The sequence below is a fragment of the Artemia franciscana genome, chromosome 18 (genome assembly GCF_032884065.1).
Source record: "Artemia franciscana chromosome 18, ASM3288406v1, whole genome shotgun sequence".
In the NCBI taxonomy this organism is placed as follows: domain Eukaryota; kingdom Metazoa; phylum Arthropoda; class Branchiopoda; order Anostraca; family Artemiidae; genus Artemia; species Artemia franciscana.
Window position 1 is genome coordinate 7,775,473 of NC_088880.1, and position 15,332 is coordinate 7,790,804.

General features: G+C 37.5%; 2 protein-coding genes across 3 annotated transcripts in view; one reads left to right on the top strand and one right to left on the bottom strand.

The window, feature by feature from the left end:
- The first annotated feature begins 6,608 nt into the window (after window positions 1-6,608).
- LOC136038364 (piggyBac transposable element-derived protein 3-like) lies at window positions 6,609-8,108 on the top strand. The gene has a single exon (XM_065721435.1). It carries the CDS (start codon window positions 6,609-6,611, stop codon window positions 8,106-8,108), a length of 1,500 nt encoding a protein of 499 aa, XP_065577507.1.
- A 961-nt stretch (window positions 8,109-9,069) lies between these two features.
- The window catches only part of LOC136038559 (C2 domain-containing protein 5-like), a 289,931-nt gene continuing 283,668 nt past the window's right edge, over window positions 9,070-15,332 (bottom strand). For both annotated transcript variants that reach the window (XM_065721729.1, XM_065721731.1), the window contains exon 22: window positions 9,070-9,374. The gene's annotated coding sequence lies outside the window, so the exon portion shown is untranslated. The remainder of the gene's footprint in view (window positions 9,375-15,332) is intronic.

The following is a 15,332-nucleotide window of genomic DNA, read 5'->3' on the forward strand; positions in this document are numbered from 1 at the left end:
ACTGCAGGTGATAGATTCTTTAACAATGGTTTCAGCTAAAAGAATTGAGTCTTTCGATTTTGCGACAATGTATACTAATTTATCACTTAATGTAGTGTTTGATAATTTAAAAACTGTTATCAAGAAATCTTTCCTCTTATCTAGTAAAAGGTTCTTAAAAATAGACAGTTATAATAAAAAAGCTATATGGACAAATTGCTTTAATACTACAGTTAATTTGAGATGTTACAGCTTGGATATGATTTTTGAGTTATTAGAATTTGTTTTATACAATACTTATATAAGATTTGGTGGTGATTTTTACAAGCAAATTGTGGGAATTCCCATGGTGGGGAATGCTAACCCATTTATAGCTGACTTGTTTTTAAGTCAACTAGAATATAAATATATGATGGATAAGAATAATCCAATTAATTTAAAACATGTTTTGTCAAATGATAAAAGATATTTAGATGATATTTTGGTCTTAAATTGTAAGGATTTCATTGATATTTCTAAAAATATATATCCATCAGAGCTTATTCTTGAACCTAGTCATGGCGCTGGTCATGAAGATCATTTCTTAGATTTAAATATTAATATTTGTGATAATAATAAATTAAGTTTTAAAATGTATAATAAAATTCATTCCCTGAAAGTAATATACACTCAAATATCACATATTCAGCGTTTTTCTCACAGTTACTTCGTTATGCAAGGATTTGTAGTAATTATATTGATTTTAAAAATAGATGTAAAATCTTATGCCAAAAATTGATATCAAGAGGTTTTTCTGCAAATAAATTACCTTGGCAATTTAAAAAATTTAGTTTTCATTATAACGAACTTTTAAATAAATATCAAAAGAATCATCTAGAAATACTTAAAGAAATTTTCAACTAATTTCGGAGGTTCGAGAATTGTTGTTGCAGCGCCATTTATTTTGAATTGTGTTTCTAATTGAGCGGATTTTTTTTAAAAATTAGCCACATGGTAAAGATGAATTCTATAATTGTTTAGTTCATTCACGTTTTTTGCAATGTGTTAATATTTGTGATTTGGTAAAATTTATTATATTTAGTTTACCTATTGTTGCAAAAAAGAGGGATATATTAACAGGATAAGCTTGTTTTGGTGTTACTTGGTTGTTTTACATTTGCTGTTTTTTTTTTCTTTCATAGGCATGTATTTTGGGGGTGATACCTGACACGGGGATGCCATGGATATTCTGTGGTAGCCACAACACTTGATGGGGTAGAGAATTTAAAGTGGCGAAACCCCATATAGGCCAGTGTATTCTCCTGATGAGCCCTTGTGTTGGGTTGTTGCCTCTGAATTATTTGTCTTTATTTATTTTTCTATTGTTTCGTAAATGACGACTTATACTTATTGACGACATGACTGCCTGTCCATGGATTATTCTTTATGGTTGAGTATATGGCTATACTGTTTGACCTATGTGATTGGATGGATGAGTAGGGTTAAGGCCTCATTCAAGTGCTGGTCTATATTAATCACTAATTTAGGAAAACAGTCTTCCTTTTCTCCTTCTGTCTCTCTCTTTTTTTTTTCTTTTTTTGTGTGTTTGTGCTGTTGCATTGGTGATTTCTATTCATGATATATATATATATATATATATATATATATATATATATATATATATATATATATATATATATATATATACAAAATTTATGAAATATGATTCCAAATATATGTAAAATTTATTTAATTTGATGTTTCTCATCAAAAACCTATGAGCCTGAAAACAAAACCGTCTACAAAGGTTTCAAGCTCCCATCATAGACAGCGCAATAGCGCTGTTTAAGAAAGGGCGATGTGGGCACAATATATTTTTTTAGGCCAGGGCAACGAAACCGTCTACAAAGGTTTCAAGCTCCCATCATAGACAGCGCAATAGCGCTGTTTAAGAAAGGGCGATGTGGGCACAATGCATTTTTTTTTAGGTCAGGGCACTTCGTATAAAAGGAGTGTTTGTAAAAACATCAAAAGCGCTCATTAGATTGGAAATTGAAAGGACTAGTCCCCTTCTTAATAGTCAAAAGTGATTGAAGGGCAACCAGCCCTCTCCCCACACCCATAATTTCCCCAAACACATCTAATTAACATTTTATGTATTCTAATTAACTGTTTTACCCAAATACATCCAATAGATATTTCAAAATAGCCATTTATCCAAAAACAGTCAAAAGATCACAGAACAAGGCCTTTAGGGTTGACACCCCCCCGAGTCCTGGGCAAGAGTTGTAATTTATGCCCCGGGGGTATATGAGCTATATATGAAAGGGATGTTTGTGTGATCTTCAGAGGGGGGCTCACTTGATTAGAAATTTAAAGTTCTAGTTACCTTTTAAGAGTCAAAAGTGATGGGGGGCCACTAACCCCTCCACCCTCTTTTCTCCAAAGACATCCAACGAAAATTGTGAAATGCTCGTTTTGTTCACAATAGTCCAAAAAGCATACAACAATGCCTTCCGGGTAGACACAACCCTTCAGTTGCCCGGGGTTCAGTTTTTGTAAAGGGTTGTAAGTTATGCCCCGGGCATATAAGGTTCTTATGGAACGGATTGTCATATAAACTTCGAATCAGATGTGCCTTATTTGATTGGAAATTGGAAGATCTAGTGCCCTTTTTAAGAGTCGAAAGCGAATAGAGGGCAACCAACCCCTCGGCCATAAGCCTATCATTCCGCCAAATGATTCCGATCAAATTTTAAGCGAAATATTTTGTTTAGCATGGTTGAAACGTCCATTGTATTTGGGCATGTCAACCTCCCCACATTCCTCTGGTCGAGGGATTTGGCAATTCGTTCATTGATTCCATCTGTTATTGCGAAAGGTATGCATGTTTGAACTCTATTTTTCAAAAAGACGAAGGGATCCACTAAAAATCAAAAAGACGAAGGGATAATGGGATAATGGTATAAGGGAATGGTATAATGGGATAATAGGATAAGGGATAATGGTAAAGCTCTACCAATATTAATTGCGTTTGGAACGTCATATTTGTGCGAAGCTGGATTTTGGCCGTCACGGAAATTATATGAAAGAATGAACCTCAAGGCACAAATGGGGGCCCCCAAACATATCCCTCCCATTAATAATTATAGCAGTATCAATCATTAATCTAAGTTGAATGAACTATTTCTGTATTTACTTTACTTTATTGTATACTTAATTTTTAAAATAGCATAACCACATTAAAGGACAATGCAACTGCCTGTCCTTATTGAATACATTAGACGACGACCAGCAGCCACAACCATGGGTATATATGGGTTGTCAAGAATCAATGTGAATATTACCGACTTAGCTGAGTTTATAAATTTTATATTGCCCAATGGAAAACAGTTTAGTGTCCATTTTTATTTTTCACTGTTAAGTGAGCAATCACTTTTAAATAGACAAGTTTTCCAATTTTTTTAGATGGAAGATCGAAAAAATCGGATATATTAATGGAGCCACGGGAAAATCTGACGTTTTTACGGAGCCCTAACCAGAAGAATGTTGGCCTCATTTTGGCCAATGACATGTTGTTTGCTGACACAAATCCCACACGACACTCGACGCCTAACGCTACAATCAAATCTGGACGGTAGCAACCTTTGAATTGAAACCTCACAGCTTGTGCTAATTGCAGAGTTAAAAGAAAATAAAAACGCGACTTGAGACTAACGGTACTAACAAATGGTTTATTAACAATACGATAACAAGATTATACTATTATCAATGCTAGGCAAAGCGTATTAACTATAAGACATGTACTTAATTTCGACACATATATTTGCACATCACTTAAGCAGTTACTAAAAGTTATTAACTGGTGAGTAAGAGGTGTAAGTGAATAGTTGGTTTTAGTAGCTTAATTTCTGTTGCAGCTAGGAGGCAAAAGAGAAAAAATAGTATGAAAGCAAAATATATTAATTACACGGACTCAAACTAAAAGATCCTAGGCCAAACTGACCAACCACAACCAATGTTTTTTTATAACCATCGAGAGTATGGGAAATATTAAGCCACTTCTGTTAATTCTCATTGGTCTCCAGTAAAAAAAAAAAAAAAAAAAAAAAAAAAAAAAAAAAAAAAAAAAAAAAAAAAAATCTGAACAAATCTGACAAATTCACAAGCTTAAAGCATTGCAAACGTTTTTTTTTTTAGTCTTTTATAGTAAACAATCATTTTATTGTTCGAAAAACTTTTTTGTCAAGTTGTTTTTGTGTTTTTATGAAAGTACCTCCCTAACTGTGAAGATTTTCAACTTCTTCGTCTGACATGGAGTTGCAATTACAATAAATAATAACCTGACCAACCGCAGAGGAGTCGTCTATGTCAACTGGATGGCTTTCCTCAATTTCTGATGGACCCGGACCTGAGAGAGCCGAATCCGTTGACTTTTTAACTAAAACCAAGTTGCCATCAAGCCATGGACCTGAATTGCCATCAAGTTGCCATCAAGCCATATTGGACCTGACAGAGCCGAATCCATTGACTTTTTAACTAAAACCAAGTTGCCATCAAGCCATGGACCTGAATTGCCATCAAGCCATATTGCCATCAAGTTGCCATCAAGCCATGTTGGACCTGACAGAGCCGAATCCGTTGACTTTTTAACTAAAACCAAGTTGCCATCAAGCCAAGGATAATTGGAGAAAAAGCCAAGACAGATAGTCTGAGTGAGAGGCAAAGCGGGCATAAGCCTTTTTCAGGACTGTATAAAAATGATTTCATTTTCAATTGTTGATATATACTTTAACATCCATCCATCCATCCTAGGTCAAAACTAAGGTAGATAGTCATAGAACTAAGGGATGATCGTGATTTTCGGGTTGATTTATGACGGACTATGTCCACTGGACTTGTATATAAATTCAAAATATAAGTCAGAAGATTCAAAATTCTTATATTCAAAATATAAGTCAGAAGAATAAATTATTGTTTTTTAGATAGAGGGGTAGGAATAATTTTGCATTAAAGCACCATAAAAAAACACTTACATAAGAATTAACCAACAAATAAAGATCATTTCATTTGAGTCAACCTTTATACCTTTATAGCGTCCAACATAACGAACCGAATTATATTTGATAGGTAAATTCTTGATTCAAGGGGGGCTGAGCTGAATACGGGTGGAGTTAAAGAGCGTTAGGATGCATAGGGGTCCAGTTATATAAGGGATTAATTTCATGGGGATTTAGTTAAACGGGGTTGAGTTGCACGTGAGTTGAGTTGAAAGAGCGTTGAGTTAAAAGGTGTTTGAGTACTAGAAGCCTTAAATTAAATTGTGTTGGGCTAAATGAAGGTTGAATCAAGCGGGGTTGAATTGCATATGGGTTTAGCTGAACAGATTTGATTTTAATGAGAGTTAACCCTTTCATGCCTGTGGTCACCATACGGATACCGCTCGCCTCCTATTTTTTTCTCTCGACTCGACAAAGTCACAACCGTGATTTCTTTTCCACTAGATAGCGCTTGCTTGACTCTGTCGCGTTTGAATTTATTGTCCCTCAAGGCTTCACCCGAGCGGTCGAGCGAGCGTCCAAGTTTAGACAAAACATAAAATGTCGAAAAACAGGAAAGGTGCAGATTTCGACCTCGATGACCTGGACGTTTCTGGTAAGTTCAAAGCCTGATTATGATCTTATTTTGTAGCTAAGAATGCGTTCTTTCGAATGAGATATCACTAGTCTAATTCTGAGCTGTAGTTTAGCCGCAAACAAGGTTGCTAACGATCGGTTACCAAATGGTCACGTCAGGCATTCAGTGCCAAACCATACCTAGGCAGATTTGTACAGCAAAAGAGGCAGCAAGTCCTTTTTGTGATCGGGAATAGGCACATTTTCTTTCTGTTCCTCCTTTTTACTGAAACAAGGGTAAAAAAGCTATTTTGTGGGATGCCTCAGGCAAGTGTTGAGGCCAATGGCCTATTTTATTGCAATATACTATTATTATTGTTATTATTAAGTGATGCACTTACCTTGAATTTCTTTTCAGCTGATCCAAGCACGAGCTCTGACTCCATGAGAGGTCATGGTCCCAAGCCCTTGGAAGAGAGACTGATCAAGAAAAGAAGTAGAAGAGTTACCAAGAAAATGACTGCAGAAGAAGCAGCAAGGCTTTTATTCATACCTGGTTGTGATTCAGATCTCGATATCTCTTCCGACGACGACGACCCAAACTGGGCACCAGACAATCCAGATCAAGAATTTCAGCCTTTACGTTTTCTCAACTGTTATGGCATTGAAGACGGAAGAGATTAAGAGGATATCGACCACACAGACGACATCCCTTTAGCAATGCTTGGCAGGTTCGAGTTAGACAATGGCGATGACACGGATCAATTCGATTTGCCTCACCCGGGCTTGAATGATACAACAGCGTCAAACAGTTCTTCAAGCATATCATCAGCACCAGTGTCAGCTTCTTCTGCAATACAGTCAGCAACAGTTACTGCACCTGCTGAACCCTTTGTCCTTACAAGAGCTCAAAAAAATGCTCCTTCCCAAGCAGTGGCCGGTCTAGTAACTCCAACTGATGCTCCTCAGGTCACGGCAAAACCAGTAGCAAAAAAGAAGGTAGCGAAGGAGGCAAAGCAATACAAGTAGATAAAAATGGAGCCCGAACCTCGAAATATTACATGGAAGGGTTCTATGCCACACTATGACGAGGTACAAACGCCCCTTGATCTCTTCCGAATGTTTATCACAGAAGACATTCTTTCAAACATTGTGGACCAAACGAATCTGAATGCCATGAGAAAGAAGAATCTTGCTCTGAAACTTTCCCTTGAAGAGCTGCGCAGATTTCTTGGAGTTCAAATGCTTATGAGCATTCTCAAACTTCCGGCTATTAGAATGTACTGGGAGAATGGAATACGATATTCCCCGGTGGCTGATACCATGAGCAGAGATAGGTTCATCAGCTTGAGGTCTTTTTTCCACATTTGCGATGACACCTTAATGATACCGAAAGGGGAGGTTGGTCATGATAAACTGTTCAAGATCAGAAGACTATACGACGCATTCAGTGAGAATCTGAAAAAAATAGACCCTGAAGAGATCCAAAGTATTGACGAACAGATGATCCCATTCAAAGGAACAATTGGATTTCGACAGTACTTGAAGGACAAGCCCCACTCGTGGGGTGTAAAGGTTTTCACGAGAGCCGGCATCAGCGGAATAGTGTATGACATAGAGATATATACAGGAAAAGGAGCTGTTGAAATTTCTGAACTTGGCCAAGGTACTGACGTTGTCCTTCGGCTTGTAGAAAATCTGCCAAGGTTCATGAACTTCAAGTTGTTCTTTGATAACTTCTATACTGGCATCGATCTCATTCACAAGCTCCGGGTTGAATATGGCATCGAGTCATGTGGTACGATACGCAGCAACAGAATGAGGGGCGCTGTTCTAGATACCGACGCCAACATGAAGAAGAAAGGACGAGGGTCAGTGGACTTCCGTTTTGAAAGACATTCAGAAGTATCAGTAGTAAAATGGTATGACAACAAACCAGTCCATTTGGCTTCTTCATACTGTGCAGTCACCCCAATTGATAAGTGTCAGAGATGGGATGGCACAACACGGAAATACGTCGAAGTTGATCGCCCCCGAATCGTCCGTGACTACAACAAATCAATGGGGGGCGTAGATCTTGCTGACATGTTCCTGGAGCTTTACAGGACTGACATTCGCTCTAAGAAATGGTATATGAGGATTGTGTACTACTTCTTTGACATGGCTGTGAACAACGCCTGGCTGATACACCACCGACAGTGTAAGCAGATCAATGTTCAGCACATGTCTCTGCTGTACTTCAAAATGGACATTGCTCGTGGGTTGGTTCTTACTGGCGTATCTCAAAGTCCTCGAGTTGGAAGACCATCCTTATCAGTGACCAAGCGCAATACGACTACCTCGCGAGACGGGATGCCTTTGGAATCAGTGAGGTTTGACCAGACCTCGCATTTTCAGGATACGACTGAAAAGGGAAGGTGTCGCTATGAGAAGTGCGTTAGGGGTGGAACCAGTCGAATCATGTGTTCGAAGTGCAAAGTTCGACTGTGTTTGAACTCAGATCGCAACTGTTTCACAAATTTTCACCTAAAATAGTATCTGGATATACCTGACGTGACCATATGGTAACCATTCACATTTTGGATATGGAATGAAATAAAAATTTAAAAAAAATAAACTTGTTCTAGTTGAACCTCCAGGATCACTCTATGCTATTTTCAGAATTTTTACGCAACTCCTTCTTGGTTCAGGTCTGAAAGGGTTAAATGGGATTGAGTTGGTTGGGACTCGAGTTGAACAAAATTGTGTTAAGCAGGGGATGAGTTAAAACGGATTTCAGTTGAAAGAAGGTTGAGTTCCATGGCGGTTCAGTTAAGTGTGTTTAGTTGCACAAAGTTTACTAAACGAGAATTCAGTTAAATGGCCTCAGTTGCACGGGGCTCAGTTAAACGAGGGTTTAATGCACGTCAACCTTCTGTTGCATATTTTTTAATCCAATATATTCTCTTTATTACGACGATGTCAGTATGTCGTTAAAGAATTTGTCTGTACAAACCTATACCTTTGGAGAGCCGATTAGCTGCGTCATTTGTCTACACAGATATGCAGCATTACGAGATCCGTTTTCTTTCTTTTTTTTTCTCTTTAGACAATATTTTTAGTACACGTCACACCTTTGGATTTTTTCTGCGAATACTATTCTTTAAATAATTATATATGCGCTAAATACATACATTAAATATTTTTAGCTCCTTTTTATTTTTAAAAAGTGGTTTAGCTACTGAAGTCCTAGTTGCAATAGTTTAAAAGCAAATTACTGGAAATACAGATAAACACTGGGATATATGTAAGGAGGGTAGATGCCATAAATTCCGGTTTCAACGGGAAAGGAGGTTCTTCAAACCAATATTCAGGGTCGAGGGGTAAAAACGTCATGAATCCAAAAAACACACTTATTGCTCCCAGATATTTTTCCAGGAAGGCTGAACTAAATCCAGTATGCTTAGCCTTTTCTCCAGCACATTTAAAAGAATTAAAAGACCTTTTGTAACTGCAATTTTGGTTCGAATTGTATATTAGCAAAGCAATGGAAATAGAGATGAACTCTTAAATGTTCATGGAGAAAGGGGGTAATCAATGAGAAAGGGAGTTCTTAGGCAACATTAACCAATTTCTAAGGAGAGGCGGTTCTTCGATTTATTATTCAGGGTGGAGAGGGTAAATAATCATGCATCCAAAAAACGCAGCTATTGCTACAAGATATTTCTTCCAAGACAGGTGAACCGAATCAGATATACACAACTTTTTTCTCCAGCACATTTAGAAGATGTAGAAACTGTAGGCCGACAATCCTATGATTTCCTAAAAGTTAAAACCATTAAACTAGATTCTTGTTTAAGTCGTAGAATACTAACTGAAAAAGTATAATACATTGGATAATATCACAGAACTGATAGGATCAACGGAAAAACATACCAAAGATAAAGGATAAAAACACTGAACGATAAGAAAGCGTTCAAACGTCTTTCTTAATATGTTTGCGAGATGCATTTTTCTGTTTTATTACCAAGATTTCTGGTGTTACAACATGTAATCAAACAGACAAATTAACTGAACTTAAGATTCTTAGTATTGAATTTGTTAACTCCGTCTGTAAGGACCCATCTTTCTTGGGGCATAGTGAGCAGCCTGTCCCAAACCAGTAAAGAAGGAGGATAAGGCGATAGCCTTATCCCATATCCCTATAAAAGATTTGATGATTTATAAAACGAGAACGAATAGCCTTGGACCTGATTCGATCTCTCCAGAAAAAAAAAACTGCTAACCGTCCCCGGAAACGATTTCTGACAACGTACCAACATTTCCCTCTTGCTTTTTGGAGTGTTCGGATTATAAATTTTGTTTTCTTAATTTGTTAGTAGTTTAGAAGCCGCTTAACCCCAGTGCATTTATCTTGTCCTCTTTAGAGCAGCTATTGCTATTATTTTCATCTTGAAGTATTTTGGTTGTGAATAAATATATTAATCTATTAAATCTTGAGACGCAACCCGGCCACAAACAAGGTCAAACTAGAACCCGTAAGTCATACAGAGTAAAAACAGCTGCTTTGTCTGTAGCTAGACCAATGTTGCCAGATTTTAAATCAAAAAGCGAGCTACAGCCTTTGAAAAACAAGCCAAAAATAAGTTAGACAATCCTTAGCTCCAAACTCAGCACAACTTTTACTTTTTGTTCTTACCCTCATGTATTGAGATCTTTAAGTATTGGTAGAGTCCATTAGAGCAATGGTTCTCAAACTTATTTAGACACAGTATCCTTTTTTACCCACAAAACAATTTTAGGCACCCCTTTTCAGTTACAGGAACTAAGTAAACTACAATTAAATATAAATAAAATTGTCAGTCCTAAAGTTACAGGGCTGCTTAATTTTTTTCGTAACCGGCCACGTACCCCCAAAGGTGTACGCGTACCACAGTTTGAGAGCCACTGCATTAGAGGATTGAATGATTTATCCACCGGTAGCCCACGTTTATTTCTTAGCTATCTTGTAATATTCCTACAATAAAAATTAACTACTTTCACAATGATTTTTTTTTCAAACTTAAAGCAAATTCTATACCACAAGCCAGTTGTAAAATTTTCACGCCAGTTGCCATCAAAATAAGCCATTTTGGCGTAAGATAAGCCAATGTGGCAATACTGAGCTAGACAGGCTGGCATTGGTCCATGGACTTTTCTATGGACCCTCGAGTTTTCTACTCGAGTAAAGAAAAGAGGCGCGAAGTCAGAGTTGCAAAAGCCGTCAGCAAACAAGCAAGATTCCATTTAATTGACAGTAATTACAGGAGAAAGCTAATCTTTCAAGAGTAAGCTGGTGATGCTGTAAAAGATAGTTTCTACCGTGATTTAAATGATCTAGTCCATATAGTACCTGAACGTGATGTTCAGGTACGATGTTGTACCTGATGGTGATGTTGTGTGTGACTTCAACGCTAAAATTGGATGTGATTACAGTTATGAACCTGGTGAGTTGAGGTGACATGGCGTGGGTGATATCAACGATAATGCAGTGCACTTAATTGACCTGTGTGCCAGTCGTATCCACATTGTAGGTGGGTCATGCTTTCCACATTGTGAAATTCAAACATACGAAATACAAAAGGACTATTAAAACATTTGGTATTCGGAAGCTCTGGGCAAAAATATCCAAAAAGCTTATTGTGTCAGTCTCGAAAATAGATTAGCAGGCCTTGGGAGTGATGATTCAGCTACAGAAGTTGACGATAGTTGGAAGGACATGGCGGAGTGACGCAGAAGATACTTTAGGGTACATAAAAAAAGAAAACAGTGGGTCTGTGACAATATTTAGAAACTCACAGAATATCGGAAGGAAGTTAAAGTTTCTTTAGAGGCGTAAGATCCTGATGCTACCATTTAGTATAAAGATTATCAAAAAACGAAGCAAAACGAAGCCCACTTGTAAGCCAAATTGAAAACTGGTGTAGAAGAGCCGATAAACGTCGTTCTTTTTATTGAAACAAAGGCTGCCTAGGCTGAGAAAGCCGCTAGTAAGGGCGATAGTCAGACAATTTATCGCATTATCAAGGAAATCATCGGAGATTTCAGAACGCTTTCAACTGGAGATTTCCATCCAAAGTAAGATGGATAGCTGCTCACTAGGAAAGATGACATAGACAAAAGACGGAAGGAGTACTTAACCAAGGTACCGAACTTTCCACGAATTCCAAACCCATAAGATCCTCCAAATGAATCACCACTCTTTATATCAGCACAGAAACTATCAGCTTATTTGAAGTTCAGACAGTATTATGCAAGCTGAAGAACTGTAATACCACAGAAGTTGACGGTTTCCAGCCCGAAGTCGACGGTGTCCAGCCCCGTAGGAGATTTTTGCTTAGATTAAATAAAAAAAACAAACAATTTTTTCAACTGCAAGTAAGGATCGACATTAAAACTTAAAACGAACAGAAATTATTCCGTATATGAAAGGGGTTGTCCCCTCCTCAACGCCTCGCTCTTTACGCTAAAGTTTGACTGTTTCTCACAACTCTACTTTTTTAAACAATAAAAAACTTTAGCGTAAAGAGCAAGGCGTTGAGGAGGGGGGACAACCCTTTCATATACGGAATAATTTCTGTTCGTTTTAAGTTTTAATGTCGCTCCTTAAGTTTGTCCCATTAAGTTTTGATGTCGCAGTTGAAAAACTTGTTTTTTATTTAATTTCTGAACTTTTTTAAATTCACACATGTTTTGATTTTGGCTCACCGCACAAGAATAATTAAAAAGAAATTTGCATATTAATTTTTTTTGGCTAAATGGCTTTCTCGTAGTTTTTTATTAGTAATAAATATACGTAACTTACAAATTAACTTACGTGACAAAACTCTATATTTGTATATTTTTATTACGTGTAACAGGGGGTTCTCCCTCTCGTCAATACCTCGCTCTTTACACTATAACTTCAATTTGGTCCCAATTCTTTAAGAATGACCCCTGAATCACAAAGGCCGTAGAATAAATAGTTGAAATTACTAAAAAACACTTTAGCGTAGATAGTGAGGTATTATGGAGGAGACGAACCCCTTATATACGCAATAATTTCTGTTCATTTTAGGTTCTAATGCTGCTCCTTACTTCCACTTATAAAGAAACTGTTTTTTATTTATTTTCTCGTTTTTTTTTTAATAGTGCTGGAAAATCCTGCGGCCCCTTGATGAAAATTTTATTCCTTCATGATAAATTCCTCCATGGAAAGATCCTCCCACGTAACCCCCTCCCCCGAACCCACTTTAACGTGAAAAATTCCCCCTGAAAACGTCTGTGCATGTCCCAATAACCATTACTATATGTAAACAATGGTTAAAATTTGTAACTTGCAGCCCCCTCCCCCGGGGACTGTGGGGGATTAAGTCGTCCCGAAAGACATAATTATTAGGTTTTTTGACTATGCTGAACAAAATAGTTATCTCAAAATTTTGATCCAGTGACTTTGAGAAAAATTGAGTGTGGGAGGGGGCCTAGGTACCCTCCAGTTTTGTCACTTAAAAATGGCACTAGAACTTCTAAATTCTGTTAGAATGAGCTCTCTCGCGACATTCTAGGACCACTGGGTCGATACGATCATCCCTAGGGAAAAGTAAAAAACAAAACGAAAAAAAAAACAAAAAACAAATAAACACGCTTCCGTGATCTGTCTTCTGGCAAAAACTACAAAATTCCACACTTTTGTAGATAGCAGCTTGAAACTTCTACAGTGGGTTTCTCTGATACGCTAAAATTGATGGTGTGATTTTCTTTACGATTCTTTGACTTTTAAGGGGGCAAATTGTTTCTCAGGCTCTTAACTTTTGATGGGTAAAATTAAACTTGATGAAACTTATATATTTAGAATCAGCGTAAAAATGCAATTCTTTTGATGTAACTATTGGTATCAAAAATTTCATTTTTAGAGTTTCGGTTAATATTGAGCCGGGTCGCTCGTTACTACAGTTTGTTATCACGAACTGTTTGATATGGAAAACTGAGAGTATTCACGCTGAATGGAAAAAAGTGGTAATTGTCAAGCTGCTGACGAAAGACAAATCAATCGATTGTAACAATTGGCGAGACATCACACTACAGTCTGTAGGGAGTAAAGTCCTCTGCCAAGTACTACTGAACCGTAATCGGACAAAAGCTGATAAAATATTTATAGATCAGCAGCATAGCTTTTGACCTAGTAGGGCTTGTGCTGATTTTACTTTTTGTTTAATAACACTGACTGACGAATCGAACTAATGGCAGACCGAGACCATAATAGCTCTATTGATTCCCTAAAGGCATCAGTCCACAGGAATTCGCTATGGAGAATCCTGCATTATTATAGATTCCCTGATAAGATTGTGCGCATGATTGTTGCACTGTACGAAGGACAGCTGTGTGCCGTACGAAATAATGACGGTGACCTTACTTAATCGTTCAGTGTAAAGTGTGGTGTCTAAGGATGTATTTTGTCCCCAATGCTGTTTGATCTCTCACAGACAATATACTTCAAATGGCTTAACTTAACATTAACATTAAATATGGGTAACTTAACACTTAACAGGTGGAATACAACTGGAGCAATGCTGAACCCTGTGTGAAGCTGATTTTACTGATAACACACAGCCCTCTCATCTAATTTGAAGGGGGAAATGCAGCAAACATCAGAGAGCTCGCAAACAAAGTGGGGCAAGCCTGTCAATTACTAAGAAAACGAAGATCATGTGAAATAATATAATAAACTACCTGCCCCTCACTCCAAGTTGGACCTGATCTACTTGACAAGATTGAAAAATTAAGTACCTTGGGGTCCTCATTGGATCTAGTGGAATCCTGAAGGCCTGAAATTTCCACACTAATTGAATGTGCAGGAAGTCCTTTCAATAACAAATTTTAACGCATCTGAACAATTAGAACAGACCCATCCTTGAAACTCATTGATCTGACAAGATTAAAAATGTTTTCACCCATGAAAAAAAGGCCACTCATAACCGATAAAACCGCAAGTAGTCAATGGCTATACTAGGGTCGCATGGTGCGCAGAAACAAAGGTCGCTTCCCACGCGAAGCGTGGTACTGTGTCCCACCGGTTATCAGAATGCGTGGATCGCAAAAAGATACAGTGTGACGATGTCTGGAGGAGGCTGCACTGTCCAGATCTTACATAGAAGATCTTTGGTCTACAGCTCTCAAGAGCTTATCGTGGAGAAGCACCATTGTCGCCTTATTCACCAGCTAGCGTGGGAGGACCTGAGTAAACAAGTAAGTAAGAAAGTATATTAAAAAAAAGTAGTAAGAAACAAGAGCAGTCATCAAACTTTAATTGATGCTATAATATTTATATGGATTCTACACATTAGGAAGCGCGTTCAAAAATGCGGAAATTTCGCAATATTTTAGTTCAAATATAAGAAGAAACACTACCCCCCTTTCCTTAAATAGCGGATATAAGAAAATCTTGAGAGGCATCGCCCTACTCCACTTTTGACCCTGTAACTGGGTATCGCTTCAATACCAAGACGAATAAAAAGATAGAATGGTGTTCTACTTCGGCGTTATTAGTGCTATAAACTCTATTCACAGTGCTGTCCAAAAGTAAAGGATCCTTATTCATCATCATCATCACCCTTTTGTTTATAACCCGTCGCAAAAAAACTTGGCAAAGCACAGAAAAAGATAGAGTAAAAACCAAGAAAAACAAAAGAAGAAACAACAGAGATAAAAACACACTTTGATAACAATGAACAAGGGACAAACAGAAATGACCAAGGATGGGAC